Here is a 14,991-nt window from a genome sequence, read left to right as displayed (position 1 = left end):
GTAGTGTGGTGGTAGACCAGTGCCTCCCAAAACAAATGGGTAGACCGGTGCCTCCCAAAACAAATGAGTAGACCGGTATAGCTCTGCAAGCAATTAAAAGCCTGGTAGACCAGTACCTCTGCTAAATCCTAAAGAATTGTCACGTGACCATAAAGCCACACCCACAGAACCGGTAGTAAAAAATTTAGAACCCACCCCTGGAGCAGGGGGTTGGACTAGATGACCTCCAAGGTCCCTTCCACCTCTGTTACTGTTACTGTTAATTAGGAGATGTTTGTCACGAGATCTGCACCGAGCAGTTACTCTACTGCAGTGATTCTCAATCTTGGCCACTGGAAGATAGGTGGACTTCATCTCCCAGAATTCCCCAGCCAGCAGGTCTGGTGATTTCTAAGCACTGCAATGTGTCACGTAGAGTGCAAAAGGAATTCCAGTGTAAAAGTTCTTGAAGGAAATAATAACCTTATAGGTGTGTTTTTTTTAGAAATACCACTTGTTTTATTCCCATGTCTTTGGTGGGTTTTTCAGAATCATATCCTCACCTTGATGTCTGTGGCTGCTCAAATCTACAAGCACCCCAGCCTGAAGAATTCTATCAACCTGGTGGTGGTGAAGGTGTTGGTAGTGGAAGATGAAAACGCTGGACCAGAAGTATCTGACAATGGCGGTCTGATGCTGAGGAACTTCTGTAATTGGCAACAGTTCTTCAACCCTCTAAGTGACCGTCATCCAGAACACTATGACACTGCAATCCTGCTGACAAGACAGGTATTTAAGTGAAGGTTGGCTGATTTCTTCTGAGGGATATCTTGAAGATGATCTAATAGAAGAATGGAGGACCGAGGAAGGAAGGGAAGGGAAATTAGAGGAGGAGAGAAGGTAAGATGGGGGGGTGGGGGGAGAGAGGAGGAGAAGGAGAAGGGAAGGGGAAGATCTAGCTATTCCAACGAATGGGCTGATTCTGATTCTTGGGTTTTATTATTTTTTATTATTGATTATTATTGATTTTAATCAGGTTTTAGCGGGATTTTATTATGGCATGTTTTGTTTTTTTTTAAAATCTGTGTTCGCCGCCCTGAGTCCCTCGGGAGAAGGGCAGCATATAAATACTTGTTAAATAAAGTAATTAATTAATTAAAATAAAATAAAATAAGTAGAGAAGAGAAGAAGAGGATGGGGAAAGAAAGTAGGAAGGGATAGGGAAGAGGGAGAGGGTAGGGTTGAGGAGAAAGATTGCTGTACAATTAAAAAAAAAGATGAACTGGAAGAAAGGCAACTCTGAACAAACAAATATAAATATATTAAGATAAAGAATGAATTGTTTAAGAATAAAAGAGAATAAATATGAATAAACAGTAAAGTTAGAATCTAGGGGCAAATGAAGATGGTGTTTATGTATGCAAGAATAGAAATATTGAGATATGTTTTAAAAAAAAAGAAAAGGGGGAAGATGATTTTGGCAAGAATTGTATTTGAATCTGATTAATTGTATAAGATAAGAAATGGCCAACACTCTGTTCAAAAAAAAAAAGATGTGGGTGAATGTGGGAGAGGAGGAAAAAAAACCAATAAAACTTGTTTTAAAAAAAGAAGAAGAAGAAGAAGAATGGAGGACCATTCCTTTGTAACTCAACATTCATATCATTTCCATCTTACCTTTTTCAATCGCAGGATTTCTGCGGACGTCAAACCTGCAGAACCCTTGGAGTCGCTGAGACCGGAACCATGTGTGATCCAAACAAAAGCTGCTCTGTGATAGAAGATGAGGGTCTCCAAGCAGCTTACACCTTGGCCCATGAACTAGGTAGCTACTATGCCTAGCTTGATGGGTAGTCCGTCATCGTAGCAAAATCGGCATCTGCCTTGTAGAAAGGCTACCCCTACATATTGTAGGATGCCTTCTCAAGATTTATTTATTTATTTATTTATTTATTTATTTATTTATTTATTTATTTATTTATTTATTGAATTTCTATACTGCCCTTCTCCCGAAGGACTCAGGGCGGTGAACAGATTAAGATTTCATATACATATAATATTTTATATATATATATAAACAATAAATAATAGATTGAGCCAACTTGGTGTATCTGCTAAGATCTTGGCATAGAATTTAGGTGTTTATGCTAGCCCTGCTTGTTGAAACAGAAAGGTCTTCAGGGCACGTTAGAAAGTGCGAAGATCTGGGATTATTTGTATTCCAGGGGGTATTTTGTTCCAAAGAGTAGGTGCCCCCACAGAGAAGGCTCTCTCCCTTGGAACTACTAGACAAAATTGTTTTAATGATGATACTATGAGTAGGCCTACTCTGTGAGAGCGTATTGGTTGGTGGGAGGTTATCGGTTGCAGCAGGTGGTCTCGTAAGTACTCAGGTCCTAAGCCATGGAGCACTTTAAAGGTAAGAACCAACACCTTGAAGCGCACTCGGAAGGCCACCGGAAGCCAGTGCAGCTCGTGTAAAAGAGGTGTTACATGTGAGCGCCATGTTGCTCCCATAATTACTCGCAGGCCGCATTCTGGACCCAGTTGGAGCTTCTGGGTGCACTTCAAGGGGAGCCCCATGTAGGGAGCATTGCAGTAGTCAAGTCGGGAAATGACGAGGGCTTGAGTGACTGTGCGTAATGAGTCCAGTCTAGAAAGGGACGCAATTAGCGAATCAGGCGAACCTGATAGAAAGTTCCTCTGGCCACGGCTGTTATATGATCTTCTAAAGACAGTCGTGCATCCAGATTGGCCGTTAAAGAAAGGATGATAGGTGGGCTTGTTGATAGTCTCTGAGCTAGCTGGTTTTCTTGCAGACATTTCATTACTCAACTAGGTAGCATCATCAATTGTGAGAGAAAAGTTATTTCTCAATTGCTGTGCCTATTAACGGCCTTTGGCATGGACAGGTAAATAAGCCAATCAGAAAGCAGCTAATAGGTTTGAATCTCCCGGGTTTTTATATTCCCTCCCCTAACTGGCACAGTTGACAGTATAAAAGGAGATTCTTGACAGAAAACCGATCTCTTCTGTTAGAAAACTGTGGGTAGTTTGGAAGTCAGTTAGAAGGGTAGTTCTGATGGTTTACAAGATTAATTCTTCTGAGGAAGAATAGCTAGAACTAACATCGCTTAGAACGATTATATATATATGTATGTATGTATGTATGTATGTATGTATGTATGTATGTATGTATGTATTACTGTTTTAGCCAGGGTTTTTCCTACGTAAAACAAGATGTTTGTATAGCCATAGTTAAGTGACATCCCAAATCACTATTTTCTAGGCTTTATCAGACATTTAAACAGTATTATGTTGTCTGCTGCAAGACTTAAGGGAGACTAGAATAGATCTATTTCTGCCTTATTTGGCTTCATCGGCTAGCCACACCCTCATTTTATGACTCCTCCCTGTAACGGTCAAATATTTATTTTGTTCATTTTTTGACCATTACAGGGAGGAGTCATAAAATGAGGGTGTGGCTAGCCGATGAAGCCAAATAAGGCAGAAATTGATCTATTCTAGTCTCCCTTAAGTCTTGCAGTAGACAACATAATGCTGCTTAAATGCCTGATAAAGCCTAGAAAATAGTGATTTGGGATGTCACTTAACTATGACTATACAAACATTTTGATTTACGTAAGAAAAACCCTGGCTAAAACAGTAATACACATATAGACCTACGAAAAAATGAACAATATATATATATATATATATCTCTGACAGGATATTTAAGTATTTGAATAGATATTGTTTTATTTTTATGTAAATAAAAACATTTATTGTTAACTGCTTCAGAGGCTCATTTGTTAAAGTAGATCTTAATAGAAATAAAGGTTGACGGTACATTGATTTATTTCCTCCATCGACATCAATGCATTGATCAATGCATCTATCATCATTTAGAAGAGAATATTTGTAGCTCAGGGCTGAACTGTGAAGTCCTTGGTGCTCTCTGAGCATGGTGGTTTTCTTGCAGACATTTCATTATCCAACTAGGTAACATCAATGCAGCTACATTCCTGAGCTACAAATATTCTCTTCTAAAAGAGGATAGGTTAAATGGCTTTCTATGATGAAAGGTAGAGAAGAACCCATCAGCACCAACATGACATAATATTCCAAGAAGGAATACCTGAGAATATATAAATAGAGTTAAGATTTGTGTACTGTTGGAACGACGTTGAAGTGTACAACTATCATGGACGTATTTTTGTTACAGATGTATTTGTATTAGTATTTTAATATTTTAAATTTTAATGAAGGGTTTTTTTGAAAATTATATCTTTTATTATAATGGCAGTTTGATGCCAGAAAGATATGAATGCCTGTTTCAGGTGCCCATTCTTGCTAATTTAGAGAAGTACCTTATTAGTATTTGAATCCTGCAACAGAAATAGATGTTGAGTGAGACCTTAGAAAGAGTGCAGAGAAGAGCAACAAAGATGATAAGGGGTCTGGAGGTTAAACTGTATGAGGAATGATTGAGGGAACTATATATGTCTAGTCTAATGAAGAGAAGGGCTAAGGGCAGGGGTGGTATTCAAAAATTTTAGCAACTGGTTCTCTGCCGGTTGCTGGGTGGGCATGGCCATGGTGGGCGTGGCCTACTCAGCCTCCTACACCATGGCAGGGGGGCGTTTTCGCCCTCCCCAAACTCTGGAGGCTTCCCTCGAGCCTCTGGGAGGGCGAAAATGGCCTCCCCCAGGCTCCGGATGTCCTCCAGAGACCGGAAACGGGCCCATTTTTGGACTTCCAAAACTTCTCGAAGTCCTGTTTTTCGGCCTCCGGAGGCCTCCGGAGGCCCTCTGGAGGCTGGAAATGGGCCTGTTTCCAGACTTTGGGAACTTCTGGGATGCCTGTTTTTCACCCTCCCAGAGCTTCCGTGCGGGCGCTGCATTTACTTGGCATCCAAAATGGGTCGAATGAAGACTCCTGGGAGGGGCAGGGTAGCCGGGGCCAGCCAGTCCTTGCAACTACCGGTTTGGTGAATCAGATGTAAAATTAGCATCCAATTCGCCCGAACTGGTCCGAACCGGCTGAATCCCACCCCTGGCTAAGGGTGATAAAATAGCAGACTTACAGTATTTGAAGGGTTATCACAGAAAAGAGGGAGTCAACCTATTATCAAGAGATCCAACCTAGAACTAAGGAGAAATGTCCTAACAGTGAGAACAATTAATCAGTGGAATGGTGTGCCTTCAGAAGTTATGTGTGCTCCTTCTCTTTCAAGAAGAGATTGGACAGCCATTTGTCTGGAATGGTACAGGGTCTCCTGCTTGAGCAAGGGGTTGGACTAGAAGACCTCCAAGGTCCTTTCCAACCCTATTATTCTATACTCTAAAAGTTCAGGTTCCCCTGGCACATATGTGCTAGTCGTTCCCGACTCTAGGGGACGATGCTCATCTCCGTTTCAAAGCTGAACATCCAGCGCTGTCCAAAGACCTCTCCGTGGTCATGTGGCCGGCATGACGAAACGCCAAAGGCGCACAGAACGCTGTTACCTTCCCACTAAAGGTGGTCCCTATTTTTCTACTTGCATTTTTTACGTGCTTTCGAACTGCTTGGTTGGCAGAAGCTGGGAGGAGTAACGGGAGCTCACCCCATTACACGGCACTAGGGATTCGAACCGATGAACTGCCGACTTTTCGCTCGACAAGCTCAGCGTCTTAGCCACCGAGCCACCTAACCATCCATTTTTCTTTCTTTGCAGGGCACGTGCTCAGCATGCCTCATGATGACTCCAACAGCTGCAAAAGGCTCTTTGGGACATTAGGAAAACATCACATGATGGCTCCATTGTTTATTCATCTAAACAAGACCCTGCCTTGGTCCCCCTGCAGTGCCATGTATATCACAGAATTCCTGGATGGAGGACACGGTACATATCCTCATATATGTATATAATCATGCTGAGCTTGTTTGACAATATTTGTTGAATAAGTTTCAACCCTTGCAAACAGGATCAGGTTCATGTTTCAAAACGCCGTTTTGGGACCCAAATCTGATGCATGCCAAGCTGGACTGAATTTTTGTAAGTCAGTTTTGTATGAGCAAAGGGGAGCATCGCTTTAATAAATGAAACGAAATGAAATATGTTTTTGGAGAAATAGCACTGATCAAAAACTTAGTCATGTGTTACCTTCGTTTCAAAGAACACTTTACAGATTTCACCGTATTTAATGCAAATTGATGCCAATTCAATGTTCATTTCATTAGAACAATTCAATGTTTATTTCAAAGAACACTTTACAGATAAAAGTCTATCTTTTAAACATTCTAAGCTTCAATGCAACTTACTTGTCAAAACATGGGTACTCAAACAAGGGTACCGATGTGCAGAACGTTTGCAAACTTAATTCATAAAGTCTTAAAAATAAAAATAAAAAGGTCTGGATCTTTATTATGGTTTTGCTCACCTGATAAGATATATCTACCTCAGATTGAAGACTCCTTGAGATAAATGAGTGGATGGGTGGATGGATGCAGGGGTGAAATCCAGTAGGTTCTGACAGGTTCTGGAGAACCGGTAGCGGAAATTTTCAGTAGTTTGGAGAACTGGCAAATACCACCTCTGGCTGGCCCCAAAGTGGGGTGGGAATGGAGATTTTGCAATATCATTCCCCCAGGAGTGGGGAGGGAATGGGGATTTTGCAGTATCCTTCCCCTGGAGTGGGGTGGGAACGGAGATTTTGCAGTTCCTTCCCCTGCCACGTCCACCAGGCCATGCCCACCAAGCCATGCCCACAGAACCGTAAAAAAAAATGAATTTCACCAATGGATGGATGGATGGATGGATGGATGGATGGATTTATCTGCTTATTTGTTTGTTTGTTTTAGAGTAGAAAGATTAAGACAATAGCTACGGCCAATTTCTGCTTTATGGACTTCTTTAAGAGCCTCGTGGAAATTTGGCTGTAAGGATGATACATTCTTTGAGACAGTCTTTGTACTTTTTCCTCTTTCACCAGGTAACTGTCTGCTTGATGAACCAGCCCAACCTATTGCCCTCCCGACTGACCTTCCAGGCCAAATACCATTGTATAACCTAGACCAGCAGTGTCAGCAAATATTTGGCAAAGAGTTCCAACACTGTCCAAATGCCACACAGGAAGACGTCTGCTCCCAGCTTTGGTGCAAGTTGGAAACTGGAGAGCAACTTTGCCACACCAAAAATGGCAGCTTGCCCTGGGCTGATGGGACACCCTGTGGTCCAGGGAAAATATGTTTGGAGAGCCACTGCGTGGCACAAGATACGGTGATGCCCAAGGTAATCTTGGAGTGAGATATAATGTAGACCACCTATCTCTAATAAGGTAGAAATAGCACATGAAGAACATCGATAGTATTTATTTGGTTGGGACTGGGTTGAATAGAAGCATCTATAATGGAGTCAAATCAGACATGAAGAACCAGCAAAGAGAAGATGTTCAAAACTTTCAAAGCTCTGTGTGATAAATGAGAGAATGTAAACATGAGAGGACAGAGAAAAAACATACCTACCTTTTTCCCCGAAAATAAGACACCCCCTGATAATAAGCCCAACTGGGCTTTTGAATGCATGAGCTAAAATAAGCCTCCCCCAAAAAATAAGACCTCCCTGAAAATATTTAAACGCAGAGCTAGAAATCAGGTAAGATGGCAAGAGGAGCCCCGTCTTGCTCCACACGCCCCAAAATAATGTTGAGCGGTCTGAGAAAGACCTCCTCGAAAATAAGGCCAAGCACTTATTTTGGGGTTCAAAAAATATAAGACAGGGTCTTATTTTCGAGGAAACACAGTATTACTCTCTGGCTGACTGATTAGGATTAGAATGGTCTTCCAGTTGCTACAAAGATCTTTTTCTTTCTTTCCTTTGTTTATATCTGACCTTTATTATTTTTGTTATAACTCAAGACTGCGAACATACCTAATAATCCTTCCTCCTCCTATTTTCCCCACAACAGTAACCAAGTGAGGTGACTTGGGCTGAGAGAGAAGGACTGGCCCCAAAGTCATCCAGTTGGCTTTCATGCCTAAGGCAGGACTAGAACTCACAATGTCCTAGCGATTGGCCCAAAGTCATCCGGTTGGCTTTCATACCTAAGGCGGGACTAGAACTCACAATGTCCTAGTGATTGGTTCAAAGTCATCTGGTTGGCTTTCATGACTAAGGCAGGACTAGAACTCACAGTCTCTTGGTTTCTAGCCAAGTACCTTCAACCCTAGACCAAACTGGCTCTTCATCCAAAGCAGAGAATAGATGTTGAGACTCTAGAAAGAGTGCAGAGAAGAGCAACAAAGATGATTAGTAGACTGGAGGCTAAAACATACGAAGAATGGTTGCAGGAACTGGGTCAGTAGTGGGATTCAGCCAGTTTGCACCACTTCGGGAGAACTGGTTGTTAACTTTCTGAGCATTTTGGTGACCTGGATGTTCGAAAAAATCATTAGGGCAGGGAACCGGTTGTTAAATTATTTGAATCCCACCACTGGGTATATCTAATTTCATGAAAAGAAGGACTAGGGGAGACATGATAGCAGTGTTCCGATATCTCAGGGGCTGCCCCAAAGAAGAGGGAGTCAAGCTATTCTCCAAAGCACCTGAGGGCAGAACAAGAAGCAATGGGTGGAAACTAATCAAGGAGAGAAGCAACCTAGAACTTTCCTGACAGTTAGAATAATTAATCAGTGGAACAACTTTTTTTTTTTTTAATTTGATTTATATGCCGCCCTTCTCTGGAGACTCAGGGCGGCTTACAATGCGTTAAGCAATAGCCTTCATACTTTTGTATATTTATACAAAGTCAGCTTATTGTCCCCACAAACTGGGTCCTCATTTCACCTACCTTAGAAAGGATGGAAGGCTGAGTCAACCTTGAGCCTTGGAGAGATTCGAACCAGCAGAAATTGCAGGCAGCTGTGTTAATGACAGGGTGCACTAAACCACTGTACTATCAAGGCTCTTGCCTCCAGAAGTTGTGAGTGCTCCAACACTGGAAGTTTTTAAGAAGATGTTGGACAACCATTTGTCTGAAGTGGTGCAGGGTTTCCTGCCTAAGCAGGGGGTTGGACTAGAAGACCTTCAAGGTGCCTTCCAACTCTGTTATTCTATTCTATCTCTTGGGGACCTTTCATCTCCTTCTAGGTACCAGAGATGTGTCCTTCTCTCTCTTTTTCTAAGACAACCACTACAATAGTTGGAGCAAAGCAGAGCATCTTACCGCTCCTTCACCAGAGGGCAGAGGGGATCAGGGTGTTTTCCCGGTTGCTTTAATATTTTCCTGGGAGAGTCTCTAAGCCATAATCCAACCATTTGTGTCTTGCAGCTTGCTGTGGATGGAAACTGGGGTCCCTGGAGCATGTGGGGGCCGTGTTCCAGGACATGCGGTGGAGGGGTGCATTTCTCTTACAGAGACTGTGACAACCCCGTGCCCAAAAATGGGGGCAAATACTGTGAGGGGCAAAGAGTGCAATATGAGTCTTGCAACATTGAGGAATGCTCCCCAACAGGTAATTGACTCTTTTATAGCAACGTTTGCTATCAAGTGTTATTAGACATTTGTACTGAAATGGCTTGTGCAGAAATTAATCAATAACCCGGTAGCTGGATATATGCTAGGGTAGTCTTCATTTTTAATCCCCTCAGTTTGGCACCCAGGGTGACGATGCCTCCCTTAAGGTTCTACAGGTTTCACAGCAATTTACAGCATCCCACAGTCGGTTTTGCCGAAAATCTGAATTTATTGCCAGTTTTCTATAATTCTGTTAGAAACTCGGTGGCGCAATGGTTAGAGTGCAGTACTGCAGGCTGCCTGCAATTTAGCAGTTCAAACCCCACCAGGCTCAAGGTTGACTCAGCCTTCCATCCTTCTGAGGTGGGTAAAATGAGAACCCAGATTGTTGGGGGGCAATAGGCTGACTCTGTAAACCGCTATGCAGTATGGCATAGCTGCTCACTCAACAGAGCTCAGGTAGGATATGAGTTAAGGCAGGCTGCATATCTACACAATAGAATTAGTTGCTTTGGAGCTGAAATATCAGATAGCTGTATTCCCAGGTAAATGCAAATTACGTTTGGTGAAAGTGAAGTTAGGATAGACCCAACAGATGTTGTAGGCTGTCAGTCAGGTTCCTGCACCACTTTCAGGTCAGAGAAGGTAGAGATGAAAAGTTTTGCAAATTACTGGCCTGAAAACGAAACGTTGAAAATGAGATTTTATGTTGTGCGTGTATCTGCGTTCACGTGAGCTCCTTTCATTTCCATTGTAGACAAAAGCTTTCGAGAGCACCAATGTGAGAAATATGACAGATACAACTTAACCGACTTGAATGGGAATTTGCTAGAATGGGTTCCCATGTATGCCGGAGTGTCTCCTCGAGATCGTTGCAAGTTAGTCTGCCGGGCTAAAAGAGGGAACGAGTTCAAAGTCTTTGAAACCAAAGTAAGAATTCTTTTTATGTGTCCACTATTTATACAGATTTCAAAACCTCTTGCCTTGGGAGAAAAATCTATATACCGTATTTTCCGAAGTATAAGACGCACCTTTTTCCCCCCTAAAAGGGGGTGAAAATTTAGGTGCGCCTTATACACCGAATGTAGCCCCACCCACCCACTGGCCCCACCCTTTGGCCTCTGCCTCCCAGCAATTTACCTCCTTGCAGCAAGCAGCAAGAAGAAACAGCCCATTTCAGCTTCAGCACATCCTAACTAGCACAAGTTGATTGTTCTTTGGATTGGCCTCCCGACGCTCAGCTGTTTCAGGCTGCAGGAATTGCCATTGCCTATTGCTGCATGGCAGGGGTGGGTTCTACTTACCTTTACTACCGGTTCGCAAAAGGATTGAGCATGCACAGATTGCTTCTGATGACGTCAGGGTAAGTGGGCGGAGCCTCCCACCAGTTTTACTACCAGTTCTATAGAACCGGTCCAAACCGGGGGCAACCCACCAACTGCTGCACAGGCCTCTGCTGCTTGCTGCAAAGAGGTATATTGCTGGGAGCAGATTTTTTTTTCTTGTGCTAATCAAGCTATGCTGAAAGCGAAAATGAAAGTAAAGCAGGCTGTTTGCCGTTTGCTGCAATGAGGCAAAATTGCTGGGAGGCAGAGGCAGATTTCTTTTTCTTGTTTTCCTCACCAAAAAAGGTAGGTGCATCTTATATTCCGGAGCGTCTTATACTCCAAAAAATACGGTATATAGCTGGAGGCATAGATGAAAACTCTCATCCATCAGAATTATTACATCCGTCTGCCACATTTGCAAATGTGCAGAAGAATCTGAACGTATCCACACATGCCTAAACCCACATGTTTGAGAATTCTGTAGCACAAGATGTACGAAGTTATTTATAGGATCATTCAAGCCTATAATGCACTATTGTTGATACAATATTTAAAAAAAACGCTTTTCAAAAGCATGCAGTTTATGAGCAGCAATAACCAAAAGAATGAATATGTTTGAAATGTAAATGAAAATATACATCAATTGATGGAAAAGTGGAAGCATAAAGAAACTGTTATTAGCAAAACAAGAACTGACCACAATTGAAACCAATAGCTTTGCAATATTCTCCATGTTTCTAAAGAGATATCCGTAAGAAATATATTTAAAGGAAAGGAATGTCTTTCCAGCCATTAGAAATGCACTAAAGAGTGATAAGGGACGCTGTGGCTCAGTGGCTAAGACGCTGAGCTTGTCGATTGAAAGGTTGGCAGTTCAGCAGTTCGAATCCCTAGTGCCGCGTAACGGGGTGAGCTCCCGTTACTTGTCCCAGCTTCTGCCAACCTAGCAGTTCAAAAAGAAATGCAAGTAGAAAAATAGGGACCACCTTTGGTGGGAAGGGAACAGCGTTCTGTGCGCCTTTGGTGTTTAGTCATACCGGCCACATGACCACGGAGATGTCTTCGGACAGCGCTGGATCTTCGGCTTTGAAACGGAGATGAGCACCGCCCCCTAGAGTCAGGAACGACTAGCACATATGTGCGAGGGGAACCTTTACCTTTACGTTAAAGAGTGATAATGGATAGATCGACTTCATTTTATTCTTCCTTTCTTTTTATATCAGGTGGTTGACGGGACGACCTGCGCACCTGAAACACTCTCTGTCTGTGTGCATGGACAATGCATCAAGGCTGGTTGTGATCATATTATTGGGTCTTCGAAGAAACTAGACAAATGTGGAGTTTGTGGTGGGGACTGCTCAACTTGTAGAAAAATATCTGGCTCACTCAACAAATCCAAGTAAGGAAACCCCACAAACGTTTTGCAAAGCTTGGTGCCCTGTTAGAGCTGAGTTATAGTTTTATGAACACACACGCAAAAATCCAAAAATCTTCCAGTGACTATTGGGATTAGAATCCAGAAATCCTTCCCACAGCAGAAAGTGAGCTTCTCCAAATTGTGTTTGCACTTTCAATGCTAATATGAAAAAGGTGGGGGGAAAATAAATAACCAGGATTAATCATCCATATTTAGAGTGGCCTAGAGGTTCAGACGCTCGCCTCATACTCAGGAGGTTGAGAGTTCAATCCTAGGCAGCGGCAGATGTTTCTGTATCAGGGCGCAAGGAAAAAAATATCTGCTGTGAAGTCCACATAGGCATCAGGAAGGGCATCCGGCCAGTAAATGCTCAGCTTCATTCAGTCGCCCCGACTCCACCCCAATAAAAGGGATTACAGGGTCGTAAAAAGAAAAGAAAAATCAGAGTATCCATGTTTAATTAACTGTATTTTATATGTAATTGATGTCCATTTTGCATTTTGTTTTGGCCCCACCATTTGTATTTCCTGAATATTTTAGGACCAGTCACCCTCAATGCAAAAAAAAAAAAAAAGCACTTGAATAACACAGCAGAATATGATGAATAAGAATGGTTTCATTTTACCCCATTGAGACCTCTGGTATTTAATGGTGTAGTGCATTTTCGTTACTGTTCCTTAATTCCTGCACATGATTAGAGTCTTTGGAGATCCAAAGGTCAGTTACAAGCCTTTTAGCTTCTTGCAATAGCCAAGAGAAAATACAGGAGCAGGATGCTTCTAGTTATGGAGTGATACATGTTGTTCTTCAGCAGACTTTTGTTCACACTGTTGTTTAACTGAAGATAACCAGGGGTGGGCTGCTGGGGGTTCTCAGGGGTTCGGGAGAACCTCTAGCTAAGATTCTGTGCAGTTCGGAGAAACCCCAAATCCCTCTCCTGGCTGGCCCCGCCCACTGCATCCCTCCCCTCCCAGGAGTCCCCACACGGCCCCTTTTGAATGAAGGTAAGTGCAGGGCGTACGCAGACGCTCAGAGAGGGCGAAAAATGGGCCTACCGGAAGTTCAGGAAGGCCAGAAATGAGCCCATTTTCAGTTTCCAGAGGGCCTCCAGAGCCTGAGGAGGCCGTTTTCACCCTTCTGGAAGCTCAAGAAAAGCCTCCAGAGCCTGGGGAGGGCAAAAACACCCCCCCACCACCACCATGGTGCAGGAGGCCAACTAGGCCATGGCCACCATGGCCATGTCCACCCAGCAACCGGGCAGAGAAGCCCTTGCTAAAATTTTTGAAGCCCACCCCTAAGCGATACATGTTGTTCTTCAGCAGACTGTTGTTCACATCGTTGTTTAGCTGACAATAACACCCATTTCTTTCATCTCTGTAGGTTTGGCTACAACGACATTGTCACCATTCCAGCCGGAGCGACCAACATTGATATCAAGCAACACAGCCGACGAGGAGTAAGGCATGACGGAAATTATTTAGCTCTGCGGACCCTGGATGGCAAATACCTGCTGAATGGAAACTTCACCATCTCCGCTATGGAACAAGACATTTTTGTGAAGGGGACTGTCCTGAGGTACAGCGGCTCCCTGACCACCCTGGAACGCCTCCAGAGTTACCAGCAGCTCCCTGAATCCATTGTCGTCCAGGTGTTGACCGTTTCCAGCGAGATGTTCCTCCCTAAGGCATTCCCCCCTCCCAAGGTGAAATATACCTTTTTTATCCCCAAGGACCTCCAATTCAGCAAGCAGAAGGTCAAGGAGAAAAGCCTGGCCAACATGATCAAGCCCTTGTTGACCTCGCAATGGGTTCTGGGAGACTGGTCAGAGTGCTCCAAGTCCTGCAGCTCGGGTTGGCAAAGACGAACCGTAGAATGTCTGGATGTGGAAGGGCAGCCTTCATCTACCTGTGACAAGGCCCTCAAGCCCGAGGACATCAAACCGTGCAGTGGCCTTCCTTGCCCAATCTGGCAGATGGGACCGTGGTCCCCCTGTTCCCAAACATGTGGAGAAGGAATGCGGACACGAAGCGCCTTGTGCATTGACTACCTAGGCAAGCCCGTTGCCTTCGAGAAATGCAATTTGTTGCAGACCCCAGCAGCCACTATGGTCTGTGTCCTCCAGCAGTGCTGAAGTGAACTGAAGGCCGGCATGCGATCTCAGAAGCCTCTGTAACCTAGTCTAACTACTAACCTAACTCCAACTAGGCTTGGCGTGTCCAAGCAAGGGAGTAGTTTTAAGGCCAACGGGCACTAACTGACTTGAAGAGGTCTTATTTCATATCCCTGTTTGAAATATTAGAAGGCATGGGTTACCACCACTAACCCCCACCCTCCTCTCTCTCTTTCTCTGTTGTGCTTTGTTTTCCTCCAAATTGACATCTACCTCAGTGGGGGGGGGAAAATAAGAATTTTTGATAAATCATTTGACATTTTGGAGAGAGAAAAATAATGTCTGCAGGTCAATACTTGGTAACTAAGGGAAGTTCGTGTCCTAAGTCATCCCGGCAGGTGAGACGAAACTCACCTCCGCTTTCACCCAGTGTCTTTTGTGGGTTGGATTTTACGAGACGTTATTGAAGATGCTGCTGTTCTTGCGATGCAGAGTTAATCCCCCATGAACACAGTTGTGTGCGTCCTTCAGTTAGCAAAAGAGCTGCAAGCCTTTGGGGAGGGCAGGCATACAAATTTCTGTCTTTGATATTGGCAAGCGGTAAGTCAGTCCTTGGTTTAGTGGACGCAAATGAAGATCGGGGTTCATAGTTTGGACAAA

At 43.5% G+C, this 14,991-nt stretch overlaps 1 protein-coding gene across 1 annotated transcript in view; it reads left to right on the top strand.

Moving 5' to 3' along the window:
- Positions 1-14,991, top strand: part of ADAMTS8 (ADAM metallopeptidase with thrombospondin type 1 motif 8) — a 41,779-nt gene extending 26,788 nt beyond the window's left edge. The window contains exons 2-9 of the mRNA XM_034421978.3: positions 529-768; positions 1,672-1,804; positions 5,696-5,863; positions 6,954-7,252; positions 9,291-9,474; positions 10,234-10,406; positions 12,028-12,203; positions 13,602-14,991. Of these exons, the coding sequence (XP_034277869.2) occupies positions 529-768; positions 1,672-1,804; positions 5,696-5,863; positions 6,954-7,252; positions 9,291-9,474; positions 10,234-10,406; positions 12,028-12,203; positions 13,602-14,352 (2,124 nt within the window). The 3' untranslated portion in view covers positions 14,353-14,991. The remainder of the gene's footprint in view (positions 1-528; positions 769-1,671; positions 1,805-5,695; positions 5,864-6,953; positions 7,253-9,290; positions 9,475-10,233; positions 10,407-12,027; positions 12,204-13,601) is intronic.

The sequence above is a fragment of the Pantherophis guttatus genome, chromosome 9 (genome assembly GCF_059756535.1).
Source record: "Pantherophis guttatus breed Tessera chromosome 9, ASM5975653v1, whole genome shotgun sequence".
Lineage (NCBI taxonomy): Eukaryota > Metazoa > Chordata > Lepidosauria > Squamata > Colubridae > Pantherophis > Pantherophis guttatus.
The sequence above is the reverse complement of the archived record's forward strand: the minus strand, read 5'-3'. Positions and strand labels throughout refer to the sequence as shown.